The 21,936-nt window shown below is 46.5% G+C and overlaps 2 protein-coding genes across 3 annotated transcripts in view; both read left to right on the top strand.

Annotated features, from left to right (window-relative positions):
- LOC311103669 (rho GDP-dissociation inhibitor 2-like) overlaps positions 1–9,829 on the top strand; it is an 84,479-nt gene extending 74,650 nt beyond the window's left edge. For both annotated transcript variants that reach the window (XM_084145282.1, XM_084145281.1), the window contains exons 5-6: positions 6,681–6,744; positions 9,494–9,829. In XM_084145282.1, coding sequence (XP_084001408.1) covers positions 6,681–6,744; positions 9,494–9,693 — 264 coding nt within the window. In that variant the 3' untranslated portion in view covers positions 9,694–9,829. The remainder of the gene's footprint in view (positions 1–6,680; positions 6,745–9,493) is intronic.
- An 8,545-nt stretch (positions 9,830–18,374) lies between these two features.
- Positions 18,375–21,936, top strand: part of LOC311103291 (uncharacterized protein) — a 48,083-nt gene continuing 44,521 nt past the window's right edge. Inside the window, 2 exon segments of the mRNA XM_084144824.1 lie at positions 18,375–18,723; positions 20,000–20,056. The gene's annotated coding sequence lies outside the window, so the exon portion shown is untranslated.

Genomic DNA, 21,936 nt, shown 5'->3' with positions numbered 1-21,936 from the left:
TCAGTGTTAATGGAGGTATCCTCAGTGTTAATGGAGGTCTCCTCAGTGCTGTACTAATGGAGGTCTCCTCAGTGTTAATGGAGGTCTCCTCAGTGTTAATGGAGGTCTCCTCAGTGTTAATGGAGGTCTCCTCAGTGTTAATGAAGGTCTCCTCAGTGTTAATGGAGGTCTCCTCAGTGCTGTACTAATGGAGGTCTCCTCAGTGTTAATGGAGGTCTCCTCAGTGTTAATGGAGGTCTCCTCAGTGCTGTACTAATGGAGGTCTCCTCAGTGTTAATGGAGGTCTCCTCAGTGTTGTACTAATGGAGGTCTCCTCAGTGTTAATGGAGGTCTCCTCAGTGCTGTACTAATGGAGGTCTCCTCAGTGTTAATGGAGGTCTCCTCAGTGCTGTACTAATGGAGGTCTCCTCAGTGTTAATGGAGGTCTCCTCAGTGCTGTACTAATGGAGGTCTCCTCAGTGTTAATGGAGGTCTCCTCAGTGTTAATGGAGGTCTCATCAGTGCTGTACTAATGGAGGTCTCCTCAGTGTTAATGGAGGTCTCCTCAGTGCTGTACTAATGGAGGTCTCCTCAGTGTTAATGGAGGTCTCCTCAGTGTTAATGGAGGTCTCCTCAGTGCTATACTAATGGAGGTCTCCTCAGTGTTAATGGAGGTCTCCTCAGTGCTATACTAATGGAGGTCTCCTCAGTGTTAATGGAGGTCTCCTCAGTGCTATACTAATGGAGGTCTCCTCAGTGTTAATGGAGGTCTCCTCAGTGCTGTACTAATGGAGGTCTCCTCAGTGTTAATGGAGGTCTCCTCAGTGTTAATGGAGGTCTCCTCAGTGTTAATGGAGGTCTCCTCAGTGCTGTACTAATGGAGGTCTCCTCAGTGTTAATGGAGGTCTCCTCAGTGATGTACTAATGGAGGTCTCCTCAGTGTTAATGGAGGTCTCCTCAGTGCTGTACTAATGGAGTTCTCCTCAGTGTTAATGGAGGTCTCCTCAGTGCTGTACTAATGGAGGTCTCCTCAGTGTTAATGGAGGTCTCATCAGTGTTAATGGAGGTCTCCTCAGTGTTAATGGAGGTCTCCTCAGTGTTAATGGAGGTCTCCTCAGTGCTGTACTAATGGAGGTCTCCTCAGTGTTAATGGAGGTATCCTCAGTGTTAATGGAGGTCTCCTCAGTGCTGTACTAATGGAGGTATCCTCAATGTTAATGGAGGTCTCCTCAGTGTTAATGGAGGTCTCCTCAGTGTTAATGGAGGTCTCCTCAGTGTTAATGAAGGTCTCCTCAGTGTTAATGGAGGTCTCCTCAGTGCTGTACTAATGGAGGTCTCCTCAGTGTTAATGGAGGTCTCCTTAGTGTTAATGGAGGTCTCCTCAGTGTTAATGGAGGTCTCCTCAGTGTTAATGGAGGTCTCCTCAGTGCTGTACTAATGGAGGTCTCCTCAGTGTTAATGGAGGTCTCCTCAGTGCTGTACTAATGGAGGTCTCCTCAGTGTTAATGGAGGTCTCCTCAGTGTTAATGGAGGTCTCATCAGTGCTGTACTAATGGAGGTCTCCTCAGTGTTAATGGAGGTCTCCTCAGTGTTAATGGAGGTCTCCTCAGTGTTAATGGAGGTCTCCTCAGTGCTATACTAATGGAGGTCTCCTCAGTGTTAATGGAGGTCTCCTCAGTGCTATACTAATGGAGGTCTCCTCAGTGTTAATGGAGGTCTCCTCAGTGCTATACTAATGGAGGTCTCCTCAGTGTTAATGGAGGTCTCCTCAGTGCTGTACTAATGGAGGTCTCCTCAGTGTTAATGGAGGTCTCCTCAGTGTTAATGGAGGTCTCCTCAGTGTTAATGGAGGTCTCCTCAGTGCTGTACTAATGGAGGTCTCCTCAGTGTTAATGGAGGTCTCCTCAGTGATGTACTAATGGAGGTCTCCTCAGTGTTAATGGAGGTCTCCTCAGTGTTAATGGAGGTCTCATCAGTGCTGTACTAATGGAGGTCTCCTCAGTGTTAATGGAGGTCTCCTCAGTGTTAATGGAGGTCTCCTCAGTGCTATACTAATGGAGGTCTCCTCAGTGTTAATGGAGGTCTCCTCAGTGCTATACTAATGGAGGTCTCCTCAGTGTTAATGGAGGTCTCCTCAGTGCTATACTAATGGAGGTCTCCTCAGTGTTAAAGGAGGTCTCCTCAGTGCTGTACTAATGGAGGTCTCCTCAGTGTTAATGGAGGTCTCCTCCGTGTTAATGGAGGTCTCCTCAGTGTTAATGGAGGTCTCCTCAGTGCTGTACTAATGGAGGTCTCCTCAGTGTTAATGGAGGTCTCCTCAGTGATGTACTAATGGAGGTCTCCTCAGTGTTAATGGAGGTCTCCTCAGTGTTAATGGAGGTCTCCTCAGTGCTGTACTAATGGAGTTCTCCTCAGTGTTTATGGAGGTCTCCTCAGTGCTGTACTAATGGAGGTCTCCTCAGTGTTAATGGAGGTCTCATCAGTGTTAATGGAGGTCTCCTCAGTGTTAATGGAGGTCTCCTCAGTGTTAATGGAGGTCTTCTCAGTGTTAATGGAGGTCTCCTCAGTGCTGTACTAATGGAGATCTCCTCAGTGCTGTACTAATGGAGGTCTCCTCAGTGTTAATGGAGGTCTCCTCAGTGTTAATGAAGGTCTCCTCAGTGTTAATGGAGGTCTCCTCAGTGTTAATGGAGGTCTCTTCAGTGCTGTACTAATGGAGGTCTCATCAGTGTTAATGGAGGTCTCCTCAGTGTTAATGGAGGTCTCCTCAGTGTTGTACTAATGGGACAGGTACTATAAATAGACCATGTCCTGGTCCTGGCCATCTGGTCCCATGTCCCGGTCCTGGCCATCTGGTCCCATGTCCCGGTCCTGGCCATCTGGTCCCATGTCCTGGTCCTGGCCGTCTGGCCCCATGTCCTGGTCCTGGCCATCTGGTTCCATTTCCCAGTCCTAGCCATCTGGTCCCATGTCCCGGTCCTGGCCATCTGGTCCCTGGTCCTGGCCGTCTGGTCCCATGTCCCGGTCCTGGCCATCTGGCTCCATGTCCCGGTCCTGGCCATCTGGCCCCATGTCCCGGTCCTGGCCATCTGGTCCCATGTCCCGGTCCTAGCCATCTGGCCCCATTTCCCAGTCCTGGCCATCTGGTCCCATGTCCCGGTCCTAGCCATCTGGTCCCATTTCCCAGTCCTGGCCATCTGGTCCCATGTCCCGGTCCTAGTCATCTGGTCCCATGTCCCGGTCCTAGCCATCTGGTCCCATTTCCCAGTCCTGGCCATCTGGTCCCATGTCCCGGTCCTAGCTATCTGGCCCCATTTCCCAGTCCTGGCCATCTGGTCCCATTTCCCAGTCCTAGCCATCTGGTCCCATGTCCCGGTCCTGGCCATCTGGTCCCATGTCCCGGTCCTGGCCATCTGGCCCCATGTCCCGGTCCTGGCCATCTGGTCCCATGTCCCGGTCCTAGCCATCTGGCCCCATTTCCCAGTCCTGGCCATCTGGTCCCATGTCCCGGTCCTAGCCATCTGGTCCCATTTCCCAGTCCTGGCCATCTGGTCCCATGTCCCGGTCCTAGCCATCTGGCCCCATTTCCCAGTCCTGGCCATCTGGTCCCATGTCCCAGTCCTGGCCATCTGGTCCCATTTCCCAGTCCTGGCCATCTGGCCCCATTTCCCAGTCCTGGCCATCTGGTCCCATGTCCCAGTCCTGGCCATCTGGTCCCATGTCCCGGTCCTGGCCATCTGGTCCCATGTCCCGGTCCTGGCCATCTGGTCCCATTTCCCAGTCCTGGCCATCTGGTCCCATGTCCCGGTCCTGGCCATCTGGTTCATGTCCCGGTCCTGGCCATCTGGTCCAATTTCCCAGTCCTGGCCATCTGGTCCCATTTCCCAGTGCTGGCCATCTGGTCCCATGTCCCGGTCCTAGCCATCTGGTCCCATTTCCCAGTCCTGGCCATCTGGTCCCATGTCCCAGTCCTGGCCATCTGGTCCCATGTCCCGGTCCTGGCCATCTGGTCCCATGTCCCGGTCCTGGCCACCTGGTCCCATTTCCCAGTCCTGGCCATCTGGTCCCATTTCCCAGTCCTGGCCATCTGGTCCCATTTCCCGGTCCTGGCCATCTGGTCCCATGTCCTGGTCCTAGCCATCTGGTCCCATTTCCCAGTCCTGGCCATCTGGTCCCATGTCCCAGTCCTGGCCATCTGGTCCCATGTCCCGGTCCTGGCCATCTGGTCCCATTTCCCAGTCCTGGCCATCTGGTCCCATTTCCCAGTCCTGGTCATCTGGTCCCATTTCCCAGTCCTGGCCATCTGGTCCCATGTCCCAGTCCTGGCCATCTGGTCCCATGTCCCAGTCCTGGCCATCTGGTCCCATGTCCCAGTCCTGGCCATCTGGTCCCATGTCCCAGTCCTGGCCATCTGGTCCCATGTCTCAGTCCTGGCCATCTGGTCCCATTTCCCAGCCCTGGCCATCTGGTCCCGTGTCCCGGTCCTGGCCATCTTGTCCCATGTCCTGGTCCTGGCCATCTGGTCCCATGTCCCGGTCCTAGCCATCTGGTCCCATGTCCCGGTCCTAGCCATCTGGTCCCATGTCCTGGTCCTGGCCATCTGGTCCCATGTTCCGACTGTGAAGAAACAGAACAGAGAAATATACAGGACAGGAACAGCAACCAGACTCTAGTGGATTGTTCTGGTACTGTCTAGAGACTGTTCTGAGGCATTTTCATTAAATGAGAGCATGTTCAGGGGCATTACAGGGGCATTACAGGGGCATTACAGGGGCATTACAGGGGCATTACAGTAGATTGTGTCCAGTAGATTGTAGTGGTTTTATTAGGGACTTTATTTACAATCTGAAGCCATGTTACATTGAGCATGGATCTATTAGTATTTCTCAATCTAGTTCTGGGGCTCAGAATAACCCACTGGCTACAAACTGGTTCAATCAAATCAAATCACATACACATATTTACCAGATGTTATTGCGGGTGTAGAGAAATGCTTGTGTTCCTAGCTCCAACAGTGCAGTAGTATCTAACAATTCACAACAATACACACAAATCTAAAAGGAAAATAATGGAATTAAAAAATGTATAAATATTAGGATGAGCAATGTCGGAGTGGCTTTGACTAAAATACAGTAGAGTAGAATACAGTATATACATATGAGATGAGTAAAGCAGTATGTAAACATTATTAAAGTGACTAGTGTTCCATTATTAAAGTGACCAGTGATTCCATGTCTATGTATATAGGGCAGCAGCCTTTAAGCTGCAGGATTGAGTAATCGGGTGGTAGCCGGCTAGTGATGGCTATTTAACAGTCTGATGGCCTTGAGATAGAAGCTGTTTTTCAGTCTCTCGGTCCCAGCTTTGATGCACCTGTACTGACCTCGCCTTCTGGATGATAGCGGGGTGAACAGGCCGTGGCTCGGGTGGTTGATGTCCTTGATTATATTTTTGGCTTTCCTGTGACATCGGGTGCCGTAGGTGTCCTGGAGGGCAGGCAGTGTGCCCCCAGTGATGCGTTGGGCAGACCGCACCACCCTCTGGAGAGCCCTGCGGTTGCGGGCGGTGCAGTTGCCGTACCAGGCGGTGATACAGCCCGACAGGATGCTCTCAATTGTGCATCTGTAAAAGTTTGTGAGGGTTTTAGGTGCCAAGCCAAATTTCTTCAGCCTCCTGAGGTTGAAGAGGCTCTGTTACGCCTTCTTCACCACACTGTCTGCGTGGGTGGACCATTTCAGTGGTGTTCAGTTTGTCAGTGATGTGTACGCCGAGGAACTTGAAGCGTTCCACCTTCTCCACTGCGGTCCCGTCGATGTGGATAGGGGCGAGTTTCTGCTGTTTCCTGAAGACCATCAGCTCCTTCGTTGTTTCCATGTCGTTTCAATAAAAAGATTCAATGTGACGACGTTGAATCAATGTGGGAAACTGATTGGATTTGCAGAAAAGTCATCAACGTAATGGAATTATTATTTTTTAACAACATTTTAAACCTAAATCCAATTGCATGGTGACATTTTGTGTTGATTTCATGTTGAATTCATGTTAGTTGACAACTCAACCAAATGTAAATCAAAATTAGACGTTGAAATGAGGTCTGAAGAAGTTGTAGGTGCCATTGAAAAGTAATGAGAAAGATTGGAGAGTATCTATGTTGTTTGCACCCATTCTAATTCATGGTGACAGTAGACCACTTCTACTTGGGGATGAAATATCCTTTAAAGCTTTTAAGACAGATTATTGTGGAATCAGATATGAACAGATACAACTCTGAGATACTCTGGTCTAGTCTGGGATTCAAACCTATTGCACTTTGCCCGGCAAGGCACCTTTTAAAGGCAATGTTCCCGTGTTGGCGGAGACTGCATTCATGGTAGACGCTGCATATGTCAGCTCAGTCTGAAATGTGCGTTGTTCGACAAAGTGCGATGGAATTGAATCCCGGCCATAGTCTAGATCTTCCCTTACGTGAGAAAAGTCTCCCTCTTTGAAAACAGTCCCTAGAGGAAAAACAGAGGTGTAGGATTTATCTGGGGTCCTGTGTGTGTGTGCCCCTACATATAGTAACTCCTCTCCTCTCCTCTCCTCTCCTCTCCTCTCCTCTCCTCTCCTCTCCTCTCCTCTCCTCTCCTCTCCTCTCCTCTCCTCTCCTCTCCTCTCCTCTCCTCTCCTCTCCTCTCCTTACCCTCTCCTCTCCTCTCCAGGTTAACAGGGATATTGTGTCTGGACTGAAGTACGTCCATCTGACCTACAGGAAAGGACTCAGAGGTAAGGTGGACACCATTTTGTGCCGAACTGTGTATTCAATCAATCAATCAATTTTATTTTATATAGCCCTTCTTACATCAGCTAATATCTCGAAGTGCTGTACAGAAACCCAGCCTAAAACCCCAAACAGCTAGTAATGCAGGTGTAGAAGCACGGTGGCTAGGAAAAACTCCCTAGAAAGGCAAAACCTAGGAAGAAACCTAGAGAGGAACCAGGCTATGAGGGGTGGCCAGTCCTCTTCTGGCTGTGCCGGGTGGAGATTATAACAGAACCATGCCAAGATGTTCAAAAATGTTCATAAGTGACAAGCATGGTCAAATAATAATCAGGAATAAATCTCAGTTGGCTTTTCATAGCCGATCATTAGAGTTTAAAACAGCAGGTCTGGGACAGGTAGGGGTTCCATAACCGCAGGCAGAACAGTTTAAACTGGAATAGCAGCAAGGCCAGGCGGACTGGGGATAGCAAGGAGTCACCACGGCCGGTAGTCCCGACGTATGGTCCTAGGGCTCAGGTCTCTCAGTTGGCTTTTCATAGCCGATCATTTAGAGTTGAAAACAGCAGGTCTGGGACAGGTAGGGGTTTCGTAGCCGCAGGCAGAACAGTTGAAACTGGAATAGCAGCAAGGCCAGGCGGACTGGGGGCAGCAGGGTGTCATCATGCCCGGTAGTCCTGACGTATGGTCCTAGGGCTCAGGTTCTCAGAGAGAAAGAGAGAACGAGAGAATTAGAGAGAGCATACTTAAATTCACACAGGACACTGGATAAGACAGGAGAAGTACTCCAGGTATAACCAACTAACCCCAGCCCCCCGACACATAAACTACTGCAGCATAAATACTGGAGGCTGAGACAGGAGCGGTCCGGAGACACTGTGGCCCCCATCCGAAGAAACCCCCGGACAGCTGTGCTGTTTAGACCCGTAGACCGTGTCAGTTTCTGATACATACACCTAAACCCTGGCTAGCAAGGGTGCAACTGAGCCACCATTTTGTGTGCTGTCATCGACACAAGACATCAGTTTCCCCCACATACACTTAAAACCTGATTACCAACTGTGCAACTGAGCCGCGATTTGGTGTGTTGTCACTGACACAAATTGTCACAGTTTCCACTACATAAAGTCCCTTGCAAAAATATTCATCCCCCTTGGCGTTTTCCTATTTTGTTGCATTACAACCTGTAATTTAAATGGATTTTTATTTGGATTTCATGTAATGGACATACACAAAATAGTCCAAATTGGTGAAGTGAAATGAAACAAATAACTTGTTAAAAAAAAAAAATAACAGAAATGTCGTGTGTGCATATGTATTCACCCCCTTTGCTATGAAGTCCCTAAATAAGATCTGGTGCAACCAATTACCTTCAGCAGTCACATAATTAGTTAGATTGCACACAGGTGGACTTTATTTAAGTGTCACATGATCTCAGTATATATACACCTGTTCTGAAAGGCCCCAGAGTCTGCAACACCACTAAGCAAGGGGCACCACCAAGCAAGCGGCACCATGAAGACCAAGGAACTCTCCAAACAGGTCAGGGACAAAGCTGTGGAGAAGTACAGATCAGGGTTGGGTTCTAAAAAAATATCCAAAACTTTGAACATCCCACAGAGCACCATTAAATCTATTATCAAAGAGGCAACAAAGAGACCTTGAAGGAGCTGCAAAGCTCCACAGCAGAGATTGGAGTATCTGTCCATTGGACCACTTTAAGCCGTACACTCCACAGAGCTGGGCTTTACGGAAGAGTGGCCAGAAAGAAGCCATTGCTTAAAGAAAAAAATAAGCAAACACGTTTGGTGTTCGCCAAAAGACATGTGGGAGACTCCCCAAACATATGGAAGAAGGTACTCTGGTCAGATGAGACTAAAATTGAGCTTTTTGGCCATCAAGGAAAACGCTATGTCTGGCGCAAACCCAACACCTCTCATCACCCCGAGAACACCATCCCCACAGTGAAGCATGGTGGTGGCAGCATCATGCTGTGGGGATGTTTTTCATCTGCAGGGACTGGGAAACTGGTCAGAATTGAAGGAATGGGAAATTCTTGAGGGAAACCTGTTTCAGTCTTTCAGAGATTTGAGACTGGGACGGAGGTTCACCTTCCAGCAGGACAATGACCCTAAGCATACTGCTAAAGCAACACTCAAGTGGTTTAAGGGGAAACATTTAAATGTCTTGGAATGGCCTAGTCAAAGCCTAGATCTCAATCCAATTGAGAATCTGTGGGATGACTTAAAGATTGCTGTACACCAGCAGAACCCATCCAACTAGAAGGAGCTGGACCAGTTTTGCCTTAAAGAATGGGCAAAAATCCCAGTGGCTAGATGTGCCAAGCTTATAGAGACATACCCCAAGAGACTTGCAGCTGTAATTGCTGCAAAAGGTGCCTCTACAAAGTATGCAAGCTCAAGTTTTCAGTTTTTTTGTCTTATTTCTTGTTTGTTTCACACACCCAAAAAATGTTGCATCTTCAAAGTGGTAGGCATGTTGTGTAAATAAAATGATACAAACCCCCCCAATAAATCCATTTTAATTCCAGGTTGTAAGGCAACAAAATAGGAAAAATGCCAAGGGGGGTGAATACTTTCGCAAGCCACTGTATACTAAACCCTGGCTAGCAAGTGTGCAACTGTGCCGCCATTTTGTGTGTTGTCATTGACACAAGATGTCACAGTTTCCCCCACCTTCACCTAAAACCTGGCTAGCAAGTGTGCAACTGAGCGTCCATTTTGTGTCCTGCAGTGGACAAGGCGGTGTACATGGTGGGCAGCTACGGGCCGCGGGTGGAGGAGCACGAGTTCATGACCCCGGTGGAGGAGGCGCCCAAAGGCATGATTGTTCGAGGCAGCTACCACATCAAATCCCACTTCACCGACGACGACAAGACCGACCACCTCTCCTGGGAGTGGAACCTGGGGATCAAGAAGGACTGGGACGAATAGAGAGGAGCCTCATTCTTCTCTCCCTCCTCACCTCTCCCTGTGTCCCCCTCTCCCTGTGTCTCCCCCTCCTCCCCTCTCCCTGTGTCTCCCCCTCTCCCTGTGTCTCCCCCTCTCCCTGTGTCTCCCTCTCCCTGTGTCTCCCCCTGTGTCTCCCCCTCTCCCTGTGTCTCCCCCTCTCCCTGTCTCCCCCTCTCCCTGTGTCTCCCCCTCTCCCTGTCTCTCCCTCTCCCTGTGTCTCTCCCTGTGTCTCTCCCTGTGTCTCCCCCTCTCCCTGTCTCTCCCTCTCCCTGTGTCTCCCCCTCTCCCTGTGTCTCTCCCTCTCCCTGTGTCTCCCCCTCTCCCTGTCTCTCCCTCTCCCTGTGTCTCCCCCTCTCCCTGTGTCTCTCCCTCTCCCTGTGTCTCCCCCTCTCCCTGTGTCTCTCCCTCTCCCTGTGTCTCTCCCTGTGTCTCTCCCTGTGTCTCTCCCTGTGTCTCCCCCTCTCCCTGGCTCCCCCTCTCCCTGTGTCTCCCCCTCTCCCTGTCTCTCCCTCTCCCTGTGTCTCTCCCTGTGTCTCTCCCTGTGTCTCCCCCTCTCCCTGTCTCTCCCTCTCCCTCTGTCTCTCCCTGTGTCTCTCCCTGTGTCTCTCCCTGTGTCTCCCCCTCTCCCTGTCTCCCCCTCTCCCTGTGTCTCCCCCTCTCCCTGTCTCTCCCTCTCCCTGTGTCTCCCCCTGTGTCTCTCCCTCTCCCTGTGTCTCCCCCTCTCCCTGTGTCTCCCCCTCCTTCCCTCTCCCTGTGTCTCTACCTCTCCCTGTGTCTCTGTCTCTCCCTGTGTCTCTCCCTGTGTCTCCCCCTGTCTCTCCCTGTGTCTCCCCCTGTCTCTCCCTGTGTCTCTCCCTGTGTCTCTCCCTCTCCCTGTGTCTCCCCCTCTCCCTGTGTCTCCCCCTGTCTCTCCCTGTGTCTCTCCCTGTGTCTCTCCCTCTCCCTGTGTCTCCCCCTGTGTCTCTCCCTCTCCCTGTGTCTCCCCCTCTCCCTGTGTCTCCCCCTCCTTCCCTCTCCCTGTGTCTCTACCTCTCCCTGTGTCTCTGTCTCTCCCTGTGTCTCCCCCTCTCCCTGTGTCTCCCCCTGTCTCTCCCTGTGTCTCCCCCTCTCCCTGTGTCTCTCCCTCTCCCTGTGTCTCCCCCTCTCCCTGTGTCTCCCCCTGTCTCTCCCTGTGTCTCCCCCTCTCCCTGTGTCTCTCCCTCTCCCTGTGTCTCCCCCTCTCCCTGTGTCTCCCCCTGTCTCTCCCTGTGTCTCTCCCTGTGTCTCTCCCTGTGTCTCTCCCTCTCCCTGTGTCTCTCCCTCTCCCTGTGTCTCTCCCTCTCCCTGTGTCTCCCCCTCTCCCTGTGTCTCCCCCTCTCCCTGTGTCTCCCCCTCTCCCTGTCTCTCCCTCTCCCTGTGTCTCTCCCTGTGTCTCTCCCTGTCTCTCCCTCTCCCTGTCTCTCCCTCTCCCTGTGTCTCTCCCTGTGTCTCTCCCTGTGTCTCCCCCTCTCCCTGTGTCTCTCCCTCTCCCTGTGTCTCTCCCGCTCCTTGTCCCTCCATCCTTCCTCTCTCCTTCATCCTCCTCTTCCTCTCTCCCTCCTCTTCCCCTCTCCCTCCAAGGCCCACCTGTATAACAGTAAAAGACAGAGACAGGTATGAAAGGTGTAAACAGGAAGTTAGGTTAGGCACAGTCTAGAACGAGACAGAGAGGATGTTGTCATAAACCAAACCAGGAAGTATACATCATAGTAGACAACTGAACATGGTGGGCTGCATCCCAAAATGCCCCTCTATTCCCTATATAGTGCACTACCAACAGAGCCCTGGTCTAAAGTAGTGCACTATGCAGGGAATAGGGGGCCATTTGGGACACAGGGGGTGTGAACTGTAGGCTCTATCTGTGAGGTCATCTGATGTCCTCTACTATAGTGTGTTAACTGAAGTGGATCAAATGAAAGTTATAACATGTGGGACTCCCTCATACATTGAAGTTGGAGTATGGAGATGTATTTATACCCCATAGTGAGAGGAAGATTCTAGGTTATTCTAAAGTGTTGTATTCTGGAAGTTGTCAGTTCAACAAGGTTTCACTGAGCAGTCCTTTGTAATGTGATCAGTTAGAATGTTTGACGACAGCGTGTCTCATACTCCTCAAGAAGTTACAATCTTCTGAGTTCTACATCTAGAATGACCATCTTCTGAGTTCTAGTTCTAGAATGACCATCTTCTGAGTTCTAGTTCTAGAATGACCATCTTCTGAGTTCTAGTTCTAGAATGACCATCTTCTGAGTTCTAGTTCTAGAATGACCATCTTCTGAGTTCTAGTTCTAGAATGACCGTCTTTTAAGTTCTAGATCTTGAAATGTCTCTTTCTCACTGTTTGCTCTTTACGTCTGCATTTCTGTTACTGTGTCTTTCAGTTGCCTTCTGTCTCTGTTGTACTTGACACACCTGAGCTGTTATTGAATTCATGTAAAACAACAGGGTTTCACACTGTCTGGAGGTGTTTTACAGGGAAGATGGGTTACCATGGTAACATATCAACAGACAACTGTTGCTGTTGTCTTACTCTGACAAGTTCATCAGATTTGTCCTTATATTTGCTCTATTTTTCAATGCCGCTTGAATGTCATTTCCCCAATTTCCTGCCTTTGCATATTGAGAGAGTTGCTCTTTAAAAGATAAAGCCATTCACCATGTATCAACCATCTTCCATTAAACATCAAGTAAACATCCCGAGGAAGCCTGTTGTCTGGCTGTGATGTTGAAGAGGATGTGATTGGGATGTGTAGAATATGCATGTTCTGTAGGACTTGATACAGTATTATAAAGCCCAATGACTGAGCCCTACTCAGTATTTTTGCCTCTGGCAGGAAGTGACCCTAAGACATAAATATACAGCAGAGTAGAAGGTAAACTGGGTTTGAGGTTTAGTATCTTAATGGACGCCATGTTGGCACCCCAAAGCATCATGAACATTCCAGTCAGAATGTAAATTAGAATGTTGTTATGATGGTGTTTGGTTAGCCTGGGTATCAGTCTGTTGGTGCCATCATGCCACTCCAAACATGACAATGAATGGAATGACAGCACACACTGGTCTGGGAGCAGCAGGTTAGCGTTTGGTACCAACATGGAGGTTAGACACTGATCTGGGAGCAGCAGGTTAGCGTTTGGTACCAACATGGAGGTTAGACACTGATCTGGGAGCAGCAGGTTAGCGTTTGGTACCAACATGGAGGTTAGACACTGATCTGGGAGCAGCAGGCTAGCGTTTGGTACCAACATGGAGGTTAGACACTGATCTGGGAGCAGCAGGCTAGCGTTTGGTACCAACATGGAGGTTAGACACTGATCTGGGAGCAGCAGGTTAGCGTTTGGTACCAACATGGAGGTTAGACACTGATCTGGGAGCAGCAGGTTAGCGTTTGGTACCAACATGGAGGTTAGACACTGATCTGGGAGCAGCAGGCTAGCGTTTGGTACCAACATGGAGGTTAGTGTGCTGAAGTGTTCTGTATATCTGTTGCTCAGGGTCCCACTTTAACACCAAGCATGAGGCCTAAAGGCATCGACTGGCTCGGGTAACAAACTAAGGAAACAAAAAATATGTTCTATCTATAATTTGACAATTTCCTTTTGTACAGTAATGTAACTCAAGTGGATAAGGTCTACACAATTTGATTGATTCTGTCCTTCCCAAAACCCTCTAAAAAAAAAAAAAAAACGTCCAAACGTCCTTCTCACTATTGTGTAAAGTCATATGATGTTGTAAGTGTTGATGATGAACATGATATTGATAATTCAAAATGGTTGTGAACCCAGAAGTAACTGTAATGTGGGCTTGTTGAGTGTTGCATGGTTTCAGATCTCTTCTTTATTTTGGACTATTTTACTGTCAAGTTGTGATTTTAAAAGAAAAACCAATCTGCAGATTGAAATGGTTGGCAAGGATACTGCAGATATTTACAGGGATTATTATAGTTTTTTTAAAAGTACGATCAGAAACAGTTTTGTTATTATTACTGTGGGTGTGTTCCAAATGACACCCTATACCCTTTATAGTGTGTTACTTTTGACCTGGACCCTTAGAGATGCGTTCACAGGGTGATTCATGGGACAAACAGAACACTAGATGCATGAGGTGTTGTCTAGTCTACATAGGGCTCTGGTTAAAGGTAATGTACTATATAGGGAATAGGGTGCCATTTTGGGTTCATCTTCTATGTGAGTTGGGAGTTTGGTTGGGCACGAGCCTGGGCCTGTGTGTTGGGAAGCTACTGCTGCATCCTAAAGTGTTGCTATTCCAGCATCCGGTATCTTTTAATAAAGGTGATTTAATCAGCCACTTCCTGTCTGTCTGAACATGCGCACTTTAAGAACATGATTCCAATAAGGCACTCAGACAAGCGGACATTATGTGAAGGTACACTATATATACAAAAGTTTGTGGACACCCGTTCAAATTAGTGGATTCGGCTAATTCAGCCACACCGGTTGCTGACAGGTGTATAAAATTGAGCACACAGCCATGCAATCTCCATAGACACTCGGCGGTCCCGTTCTGTGAGCTTGTGTGGCCTACCACTTCGCGGCTGAGCCGTTGTTGCTCCTAGACGTTTCCACTTCACAATAACAGCACTTACAGCTGACCGGGGCAGCTCTAGCAGGGCAGACATGTGACGAACTGACTTGTTGGAAAGGTGGCATCCTATGACGGTGCCACGTTGAAAGTCACTGAGCTCTTCAGTATGGGACATTCTACTGCTAATGTTTGTCTATGGAGATTGCATGGCGGTGTGCTCGCTTTGATACATCTGTCAGCAACGGGTGTGGCTGAAATAGCAGAATCCACAAATTTGAAGGGGTGTCCACATACTTTTGTATATATAGTGTATTTCCCTGGTATATTACTCAGGTCTCACCAGTCCAGTTATGCTGCTCTGGCGCCATCCTGTGGACTGCTGGGAACACAACTTCAACTCCATTACATTCAATGTATCCCACAAAGTGCCACTTGGCTGGACAAAGCAGTCTGAATGGAAATCAGGTACAGATATGAATACAGGCAGACACACAGCCTTACATGTCATATCACTGAGTCTCAGTTTAAATCACGGTTTAAACATAACAAGTCATTGCAAGTGAAAACATTTCTCAATTAGGTTTTAGGTTTTATTTATTCACACCAAAGAAAAGAAGTGAAAGACAAAACACTGCAGATAAATAAACAGGTAAAAACGGTGTTCAGGTGAGGCTGGAAGCTCAAAAGGGCTGATATGAAAATAAACAGGTAAAAACGGTGTTCAGGTGAGGCTGGAATCGCAAAAGTGCTGATATGAAAATAAACAGGTAAAAACGGTGTTCAGGTGAGGCTGGAATCGCAAAAGGGCTGATATGAAAATAAACAGGTAAAAACGGTGTTCAGGTGAGACTGGAAGAAAAAACATGTTTGATTATGTATGTGTGTGAGAGAGAATCAGGCTACATGGAGGATTATTGGGTAGTTTGGTTCATCAGGCTGACCCCCAGTCTTCATGGAGGGGATTATTGGGTAGTTTGCTTGGGCTTGGTGCGTGGAGCAGGGACAGGCCGGACCGGGCTGGCGACACACACCGTAGGCTTGGTGCGTGGAGCAGGAACAGGCCGGACCGTACTGGGAACACACACCACTGGCCTTAAACGGGGATCAAGCCCGGAGCCGGAGCCGCCGCCGAGGAGGAATGCCCACCCAGCCCTCCCCTGTTTTGCTCGTATTTAGGCGCGGTCGCAGTCCGCGCCTTTAGGGGGGGGTACTGTCATACCCTGGCTCTGGGACTCATTATGTTGAGCCAGGGTGTGTTCATTCTATGTTTTCTGTTTCTATGTTGGGTGTTCTAGGTTGTTTATTTCTATGTTTGACTGTGTGACTCCCAATCAGAGGCAACGAGTGTCAGCTGTGTGCTGGTTGTCTCTGATTGGGAGCCATATTTAACTGTCTGTGTTTCACTTTGTGTTTGTGGGTTTTTGTTCCGTGTTCGGTCATTGTCACTGAGGACTTCACGAGTCGTTTATTGTTTTGTTATTTCGTGTGTATGCTTTAATTAAATAAAGCAAGTATGTTCGCAACTAACGCTGCGCTTTGGTCCACTCCTTCATACGACGTTCGTGACAAACACACTAGAATGAGTGAAATTATTACAAGAGAAAGTGAGACATTATTATTATTAATTATTAATATTATTATTGGAGGAAAAAAACACAGCTAAAACTGGTTTAGAGTAAATTATATGTTTATCAAAAATAATGTAAGAAAAATGTCTTGAAGAAGGACTATAAGAAAAAAAAAACTTTCGGTACAATGTCATGAGTTACTGCTGCGGCATGCAGTGGTGGAAAAAGTAAAGATACCTTAATAGAAAATGACTCAAGTAAAAGTGAAAGGCACCCAGTAAAATACTACTTGAGTAAAAGTCTAAAAGTATTTGATTTTAAATATACTTAAGAGTCAAAAGTAAATGTAATTGCTAAAATATACTTAAGTATCAAAAGTAAAAGTAAAGTAGGAATAATTCAAATTCAAATGTCTTATATTAAGCAAACCAGACGGCACCATTTTCTTGTTATTTTCATTTATGGATAGCCAGGGTCACTTTCCAACACTCAGACATAATTTTTATCATTTACAAAGGAAGCATGTGTTTAGTGAGTCTGCCAGATCAGAGGCAGTAGGGATGACCAGCGATGTTCTCTTGATAAGTGCGAATTGGACCATTTACTGAATGTAACGAGTACTTTTGGGTGTCAGGGAAAATGTATGGAGTAAAAAGTACATAATTTTCTTCATGAATGTAGTGAAGTAAAAGTAAAAGTTGTTAAAAATATAAATAGTAAAGTACAGATACTTTAAAGTAGTTTTACTTAAGTACTTTACACCACTGCATAAGAAGATGGATAAATGTGTTGATTTTGAAAGAAAGACGGGCAGATTCTGCTAGGTAGGCTACGAACTATTATAAAGTTAGGTCGTCATCACAGTAGGTTTGAGCTACAGTATGATGACTTACCAACCTGATGGTCTCCGTTGGAAATGTTGTGGAAAATGTTGTACACTCAGTGTATTAAAATATATGACATAAACAACAAATTATAAGCAGATGCTTTACAGTATATACTCAGATACACAAAATACATCTGGTTTCAGATCTTGAAGATTCTCCTCTTCAATAGCAATATCATCAATTCTGACCAGTAACTTACCTGGGGTCAAAGGACCCTGATTTATCACTAAAATGTATAGGATGATCCATAGAGATGTCACTCTTCATGGACAGATGACTTGGTACTGGAGAGACTGATCTCAGAGTTTGGTTGGAGATTCTGGAAAACATAATAAATCACCATGAAACTACATTTTAAAATATATCAAAATTATATTTCAATAGATAAAATACATTACATAAAGCAATAAAATATATGCCATTACATGAAGCAACAAACATATACTGAGTGTACAAAACATTAAGAACACCATCCTAATATTGAGGTGTTCGATGGGGTTGAGGTCAGGGCTCTGTGTAGGCCAGTCAAGTTATTCCACACCAATCTCGACAAGCCATTTCTTTGTGGACCTCGCTTTGTGCACGGGGACATTGTCATGATGAAACAGGAAAGGGCTTTCCCCAAACTGTTGCCACAAAGTTGGAAGCACAGAATCGTCTAGAATGTCATTTTTATGCTGTAGCGTTAAGATTTATCTTCACTGGAACTATGGAGCCTGAACCATGAAAAACAGCCCCAGACCATTATTCCTCCTCCACCAAACTTTACAGTTGGCACTATGCATTCGGGCAGGTAGTGTTTTCCTGGTATCCTCCAAACCCAGATTCGTCCGTCGGACTGCCAGATGATGAAGCGTGATTCAGAACTCCAAAGAACGCGTTTCCACTTCTCTAGAGTCCAATTGCTGGTCAAGACCTCAAATCGGTTGTGAAGTAGTATGGACATATTGATGGAACAAGGTCACTAAACTGGTGGTTAGACAGGGTAGATCCAAGAGCAGGCCTCTGCTGTCATCTAGAGGGCGTTTCTGTCTTTTGTACAGGATCCATTTTGAGACGACAGAGCAGAAAACACTGTCTGGAGAGAAGTACAAAATAAAGTAAGTATTTCTGAACAATAGTCTATTCTAATGGACAGAGTAAGAGAATGAATACCTGGAATGAGATATTACTAGTTAGTAGAACTGCTACTTGAGCTGAGTTGCTGACAGACAGCAGTTTTCAAAGTGTTATCACATGTTATCAGTCAAACGTCTGGTAAAGATGGTGGAGGAGCTTTTAAATGATAGGGTTTGATGTTTATCTCAGGGTTTCTCAATCCTTTTGTTCTTGCCCAGCATTTGCACACCTGATTCAACTAATCATCAGATAATTTAAGACAGTTTATTATTTGAGGCATACAAATGAACATTCTCAAATTAAAAACCTTTTGGATTTGTAGGCCTGTTTACACTTTATTATAGGCATACAGGAATTCACATTTGAGGAAAAAAGCTTAACAAAATGTGGTTTCAAGTAAATTATATGTTTAGCTAAAATAATGTAACAAGAAGAAGTACAAAAAAAAAACTGAAGCAAGATTGAATACAATGTGACGAGTTACTGCTGTTAATGCAACTGACTGTTAGCGCCACCCTCTGGTTATTGTTGTTATATAAAGTGAGATGACAGAGGAGAAAACACTATATGGAGAGATAAAAAAATATGTAGTATTTCTGAACAATCATCTAGTCTAAAGGACAGAGTAAGATAATAAATACCTTGAATGACAGTATTACTACTTAGTAGAAGGATCACAAACTCACCGGGTTCTGTCATATTATTCTCCTACACCAGTGCAGTCAGAAGTTATGCGTTTTCCACATATGAAAGTGAAAGTGAGTTTGTAGCCTACGCAGTTACAATATGGCTGTTGAAACTGTGGCGCACATTTCTCGGCAACATTAGACGTAGGATAAATGTGTTGATTTGAAGGAAAGACGGGCAGACTCTGGTAAGTCTAGGCTACACATAACTATTATAAAGTCAAGTCGTCGTCAGACATTCAATAGACAGAGCAGGCTTGAGATATGATTCTTTATCATGCTGACCAACCTGGGCCTGGTTTCCGCGATGGGATTCAGGCTTAATGCTGGGTACGCATAAAAAGTGGGAAACGAGACTGAACAAAATACAAAGTTGAGTAAACGCTATTTTGCAAAGAAAAAGGTGTGTAAGAGCGTTAACCTTCCACTACAACCCTGTTGATGTGGTGTGCAGCGTAGAGTGTATAGTCCTTTAGTCTCTATGGACCAGATGGTAGTGTACAGTTCAGAGATGGCTTGATGTGGTGTGCAGCGTAGAGTGTATAGTCCTTTAGTCTCTATGGACCAGATGGTAGTGTACAGTTCAGAGATGGCTTGATGTGGTGAGCAGTTTAGAGGGCATAGTCCTTTAGTCTCTATGGACCAGATGGTAGTGTACAGTTCAGAGATGGCTTGATGTGGTGTGCAGCATAGAGTGTATAGTCCTTTAGTCTCTATGGGCCAGATGGTAGTGTACAGTTCAGAGATGGCTTGATGTGGTGTGCAGCATAGAGTGTATAGTCCTTTAGTCTCTATGGACCAGATGGTAGTGTACAGTTCAGAGATGGCTTGATGTGGTGTGCAGCATAGAGTGTATAGTCCTTTAGTCTCTATGGGCCAGATGGCCAGTTGGTGAGGGCCACAGCATTGGGAAAGAAACTGTTCAGATGGGGGTCTATAACATCCAATCACATAGGTTTACAGCAGCTGACAGATGCAAAATCATCGCTACTAACTCAAACTTCCTTGGTTTAAATACAATTTCTGTAAAGATAAAAAAAAAAATATATAATTTATAAATCATGAGCCTCATCTTGAGGAGTCACCTGTGACAGTATTCATAAAGAGTAGGAGTACTGATCTGGGATCAGTTTTGCCTTTTAGATCATAATGAAACAGATTAAATGGACAGGGGGGACCTGATCCTAGATCAGCACTCCTCCTCTGGGAAACTGCCTTTATGAATAAGGGCCCAGGAGTCACCAGGACCAACTGTAAGTAATCTCGATAAGAGCTTCTGCTAAATGACTAAAATGTAAGTGTAGTATGAGTCAGCAGGATCAGGAAACCAAACACATGGTGTTGTAAAGTCTAGTTACAGCAGGTGGTTACTGCCATCTAGTGGAAGATACCAATAAAACACTTTATTATCAGGGTGGGGAGACGGTTGAGCTGAAACAGAAAGTAAATGTTTCTTTTGTACAGGATCCATTTTGAGACGACCGCGCAGAAAACACTATATGGAGAGAACTGAAGAATAAAGTAAGTATTTCTGAACAATAATCTATTCTAAAGGACAGAGTAAGACAATGAATACCTGGAATGAGATATTACTAGTTAGTAGAACTGCTACTTGAGCTTAGTTGCTGACAGACAGCCGTTTTCAAAATGGAAACTAATCAGTAGGTCTACGTGTTATCAGCAAAACGTCTGGTAAAGATGGTGCAGGAGCTTTTCAATGATGTGGTTTGATGTTTATCTCAGGGTTTCTCAAACCTTTTGTTCTTGGCCAGCATATACACACCTGATTCAACTAATCATCAAATATTTTAAGACAGTTTATTTGAGGACTGTTAACAATTATTATAGGCCTACAGTGAATCATTTTTTGGAGAGAAAAAAACACAATTAAACCTGGTTTGGAGTACATTATAAGTTTAGCAAAAATAATGTAAGAGATGTCTTGAAGAAGCACTATAAAAAAATTGAATCAAGATTTGGCACAATGTCAGGAGTTACTGCAATCACATGCAACTGACTGTTAGCGCCACCCTCTGGTTACTATTGGTATATAAAGGGGTGAGGCCATGACTGCAGTTGAAACTGAAAATAACAAAGTATCTGTACAGGGGCCATTTTGAGATGACAGAGCAGCTCATAGTTTCATCTCTAAACTGCAACGCAGTTTGAAAGTAAAGTGAGTATTTCAGGTTAATAATCTAGAATAAAGGGAACATTTGGAATTCACCAAACTAGTGTTGGAGTGCTGCTGGGCCATTCCTACCATGCAGAGCCTTTTCTGGCCCCAGGAAATATCACTTCTTATTTAGTGGAAAATGTGGATTCCAAAAGGCTTTAAATATAAAGTCAGGTGTCCTTTACCTTAAACTGGAGGCGAAAGAAACGCACACCTGTTTAGGAGAGGTGCTGGCTAACAGAGGAGAACACCTGTTTAGGAGAGGTGCTGGCTAACAGAGGAGAACACCTGTTTAGGAGAGGTGCTGGCTAACAGAGTATAACACCTGTTTAGGAGAGGTGCTGGGTAACAGAGTAGAACACCTGTTTAGGAGAGGTGCTGGGTAGCAGAGGAGAACACCTGTTTAGGAGAGGTGCTGGGTAGCAGAGGAGAACACCTGTTTAGGAGAGGTGCTGGGTAACAGAGTAGAACACCTGTTTAGGAGAGGTGCTGGGTAGCAGAGGAGAACACCTGTTTAGGAGAGGTGCTGGGTAGCAGAGGAGAATACCTGTTTAGGAGAGGTGCTGGCTAGCAGAGTAGAACACCTGTTTAGGAGAGGTGCTGGCTAACAGAGTAGAACACCTGTTTAGGAGAGGTGCTGGGTAGCAGAGGAGAACACCTGTTTAGGAGAGGTGCTGGGTGACAGAGTAGAACACCTGTTTAGGAGAGGTGCTGGGTAGCAGAGTAGAACACCTGTTTAGGAGAGGTGCTGGCTAACAGAGGAGAACACCTGTTTAGGAGAGGTGCTGGGTAACAGAGTAGAACACCTGTTTAGGAGAGGTGCTGGGTAACAGAGGAGAACACCTGTTTAGGAGAGGTGCTGGGTAGCAGAGTAGAACACCTGTTTAGGAGAGGTGCTGGCTAACAGAGTAGAACACCTGTTTAGGAGAGGTGCTGGGTAGCAGAGTAGAACACCTGTTTAGGAGAGGTGCTGGCTAACAGAGGAGAACACCTGTTTAGGAGAGGTGCTGGCTAACAGAGGAGAACACCTGTTTAGGAGAGGTGCTGGCTAGCAGAGTAGAACACCTGTTTAGGAGAGGTGCTGGGTAACAGAGTAGAACACCTGTTTAGGAGAGGTGCTGGGTAGCAGAGGAGAACACCTGTTTAGGAGAGGTGCTGGGTAGCAGAGGAGAACACCTGTTTAGGAGAGGTGCTGGGTAGCAGAGGAGAACACCTGTTTAGGAGA

The sequence above is a fragment of the Coregonus lavaretus genome (genome assembly GCF_964263955.1).
Source record: "Coregonus lavaretus genome assembly, chromosome: 28".
NCBI classification, from domain to species: Eukaryota; Metazoa; Chordata; class Actinopteri; order Salmoniformes; family Salmonidae; genus Coregonus; species Coregonus lavaretus.
This window is presented reverse-complemented; position numbering and strand designations above follow the sequence as displayed.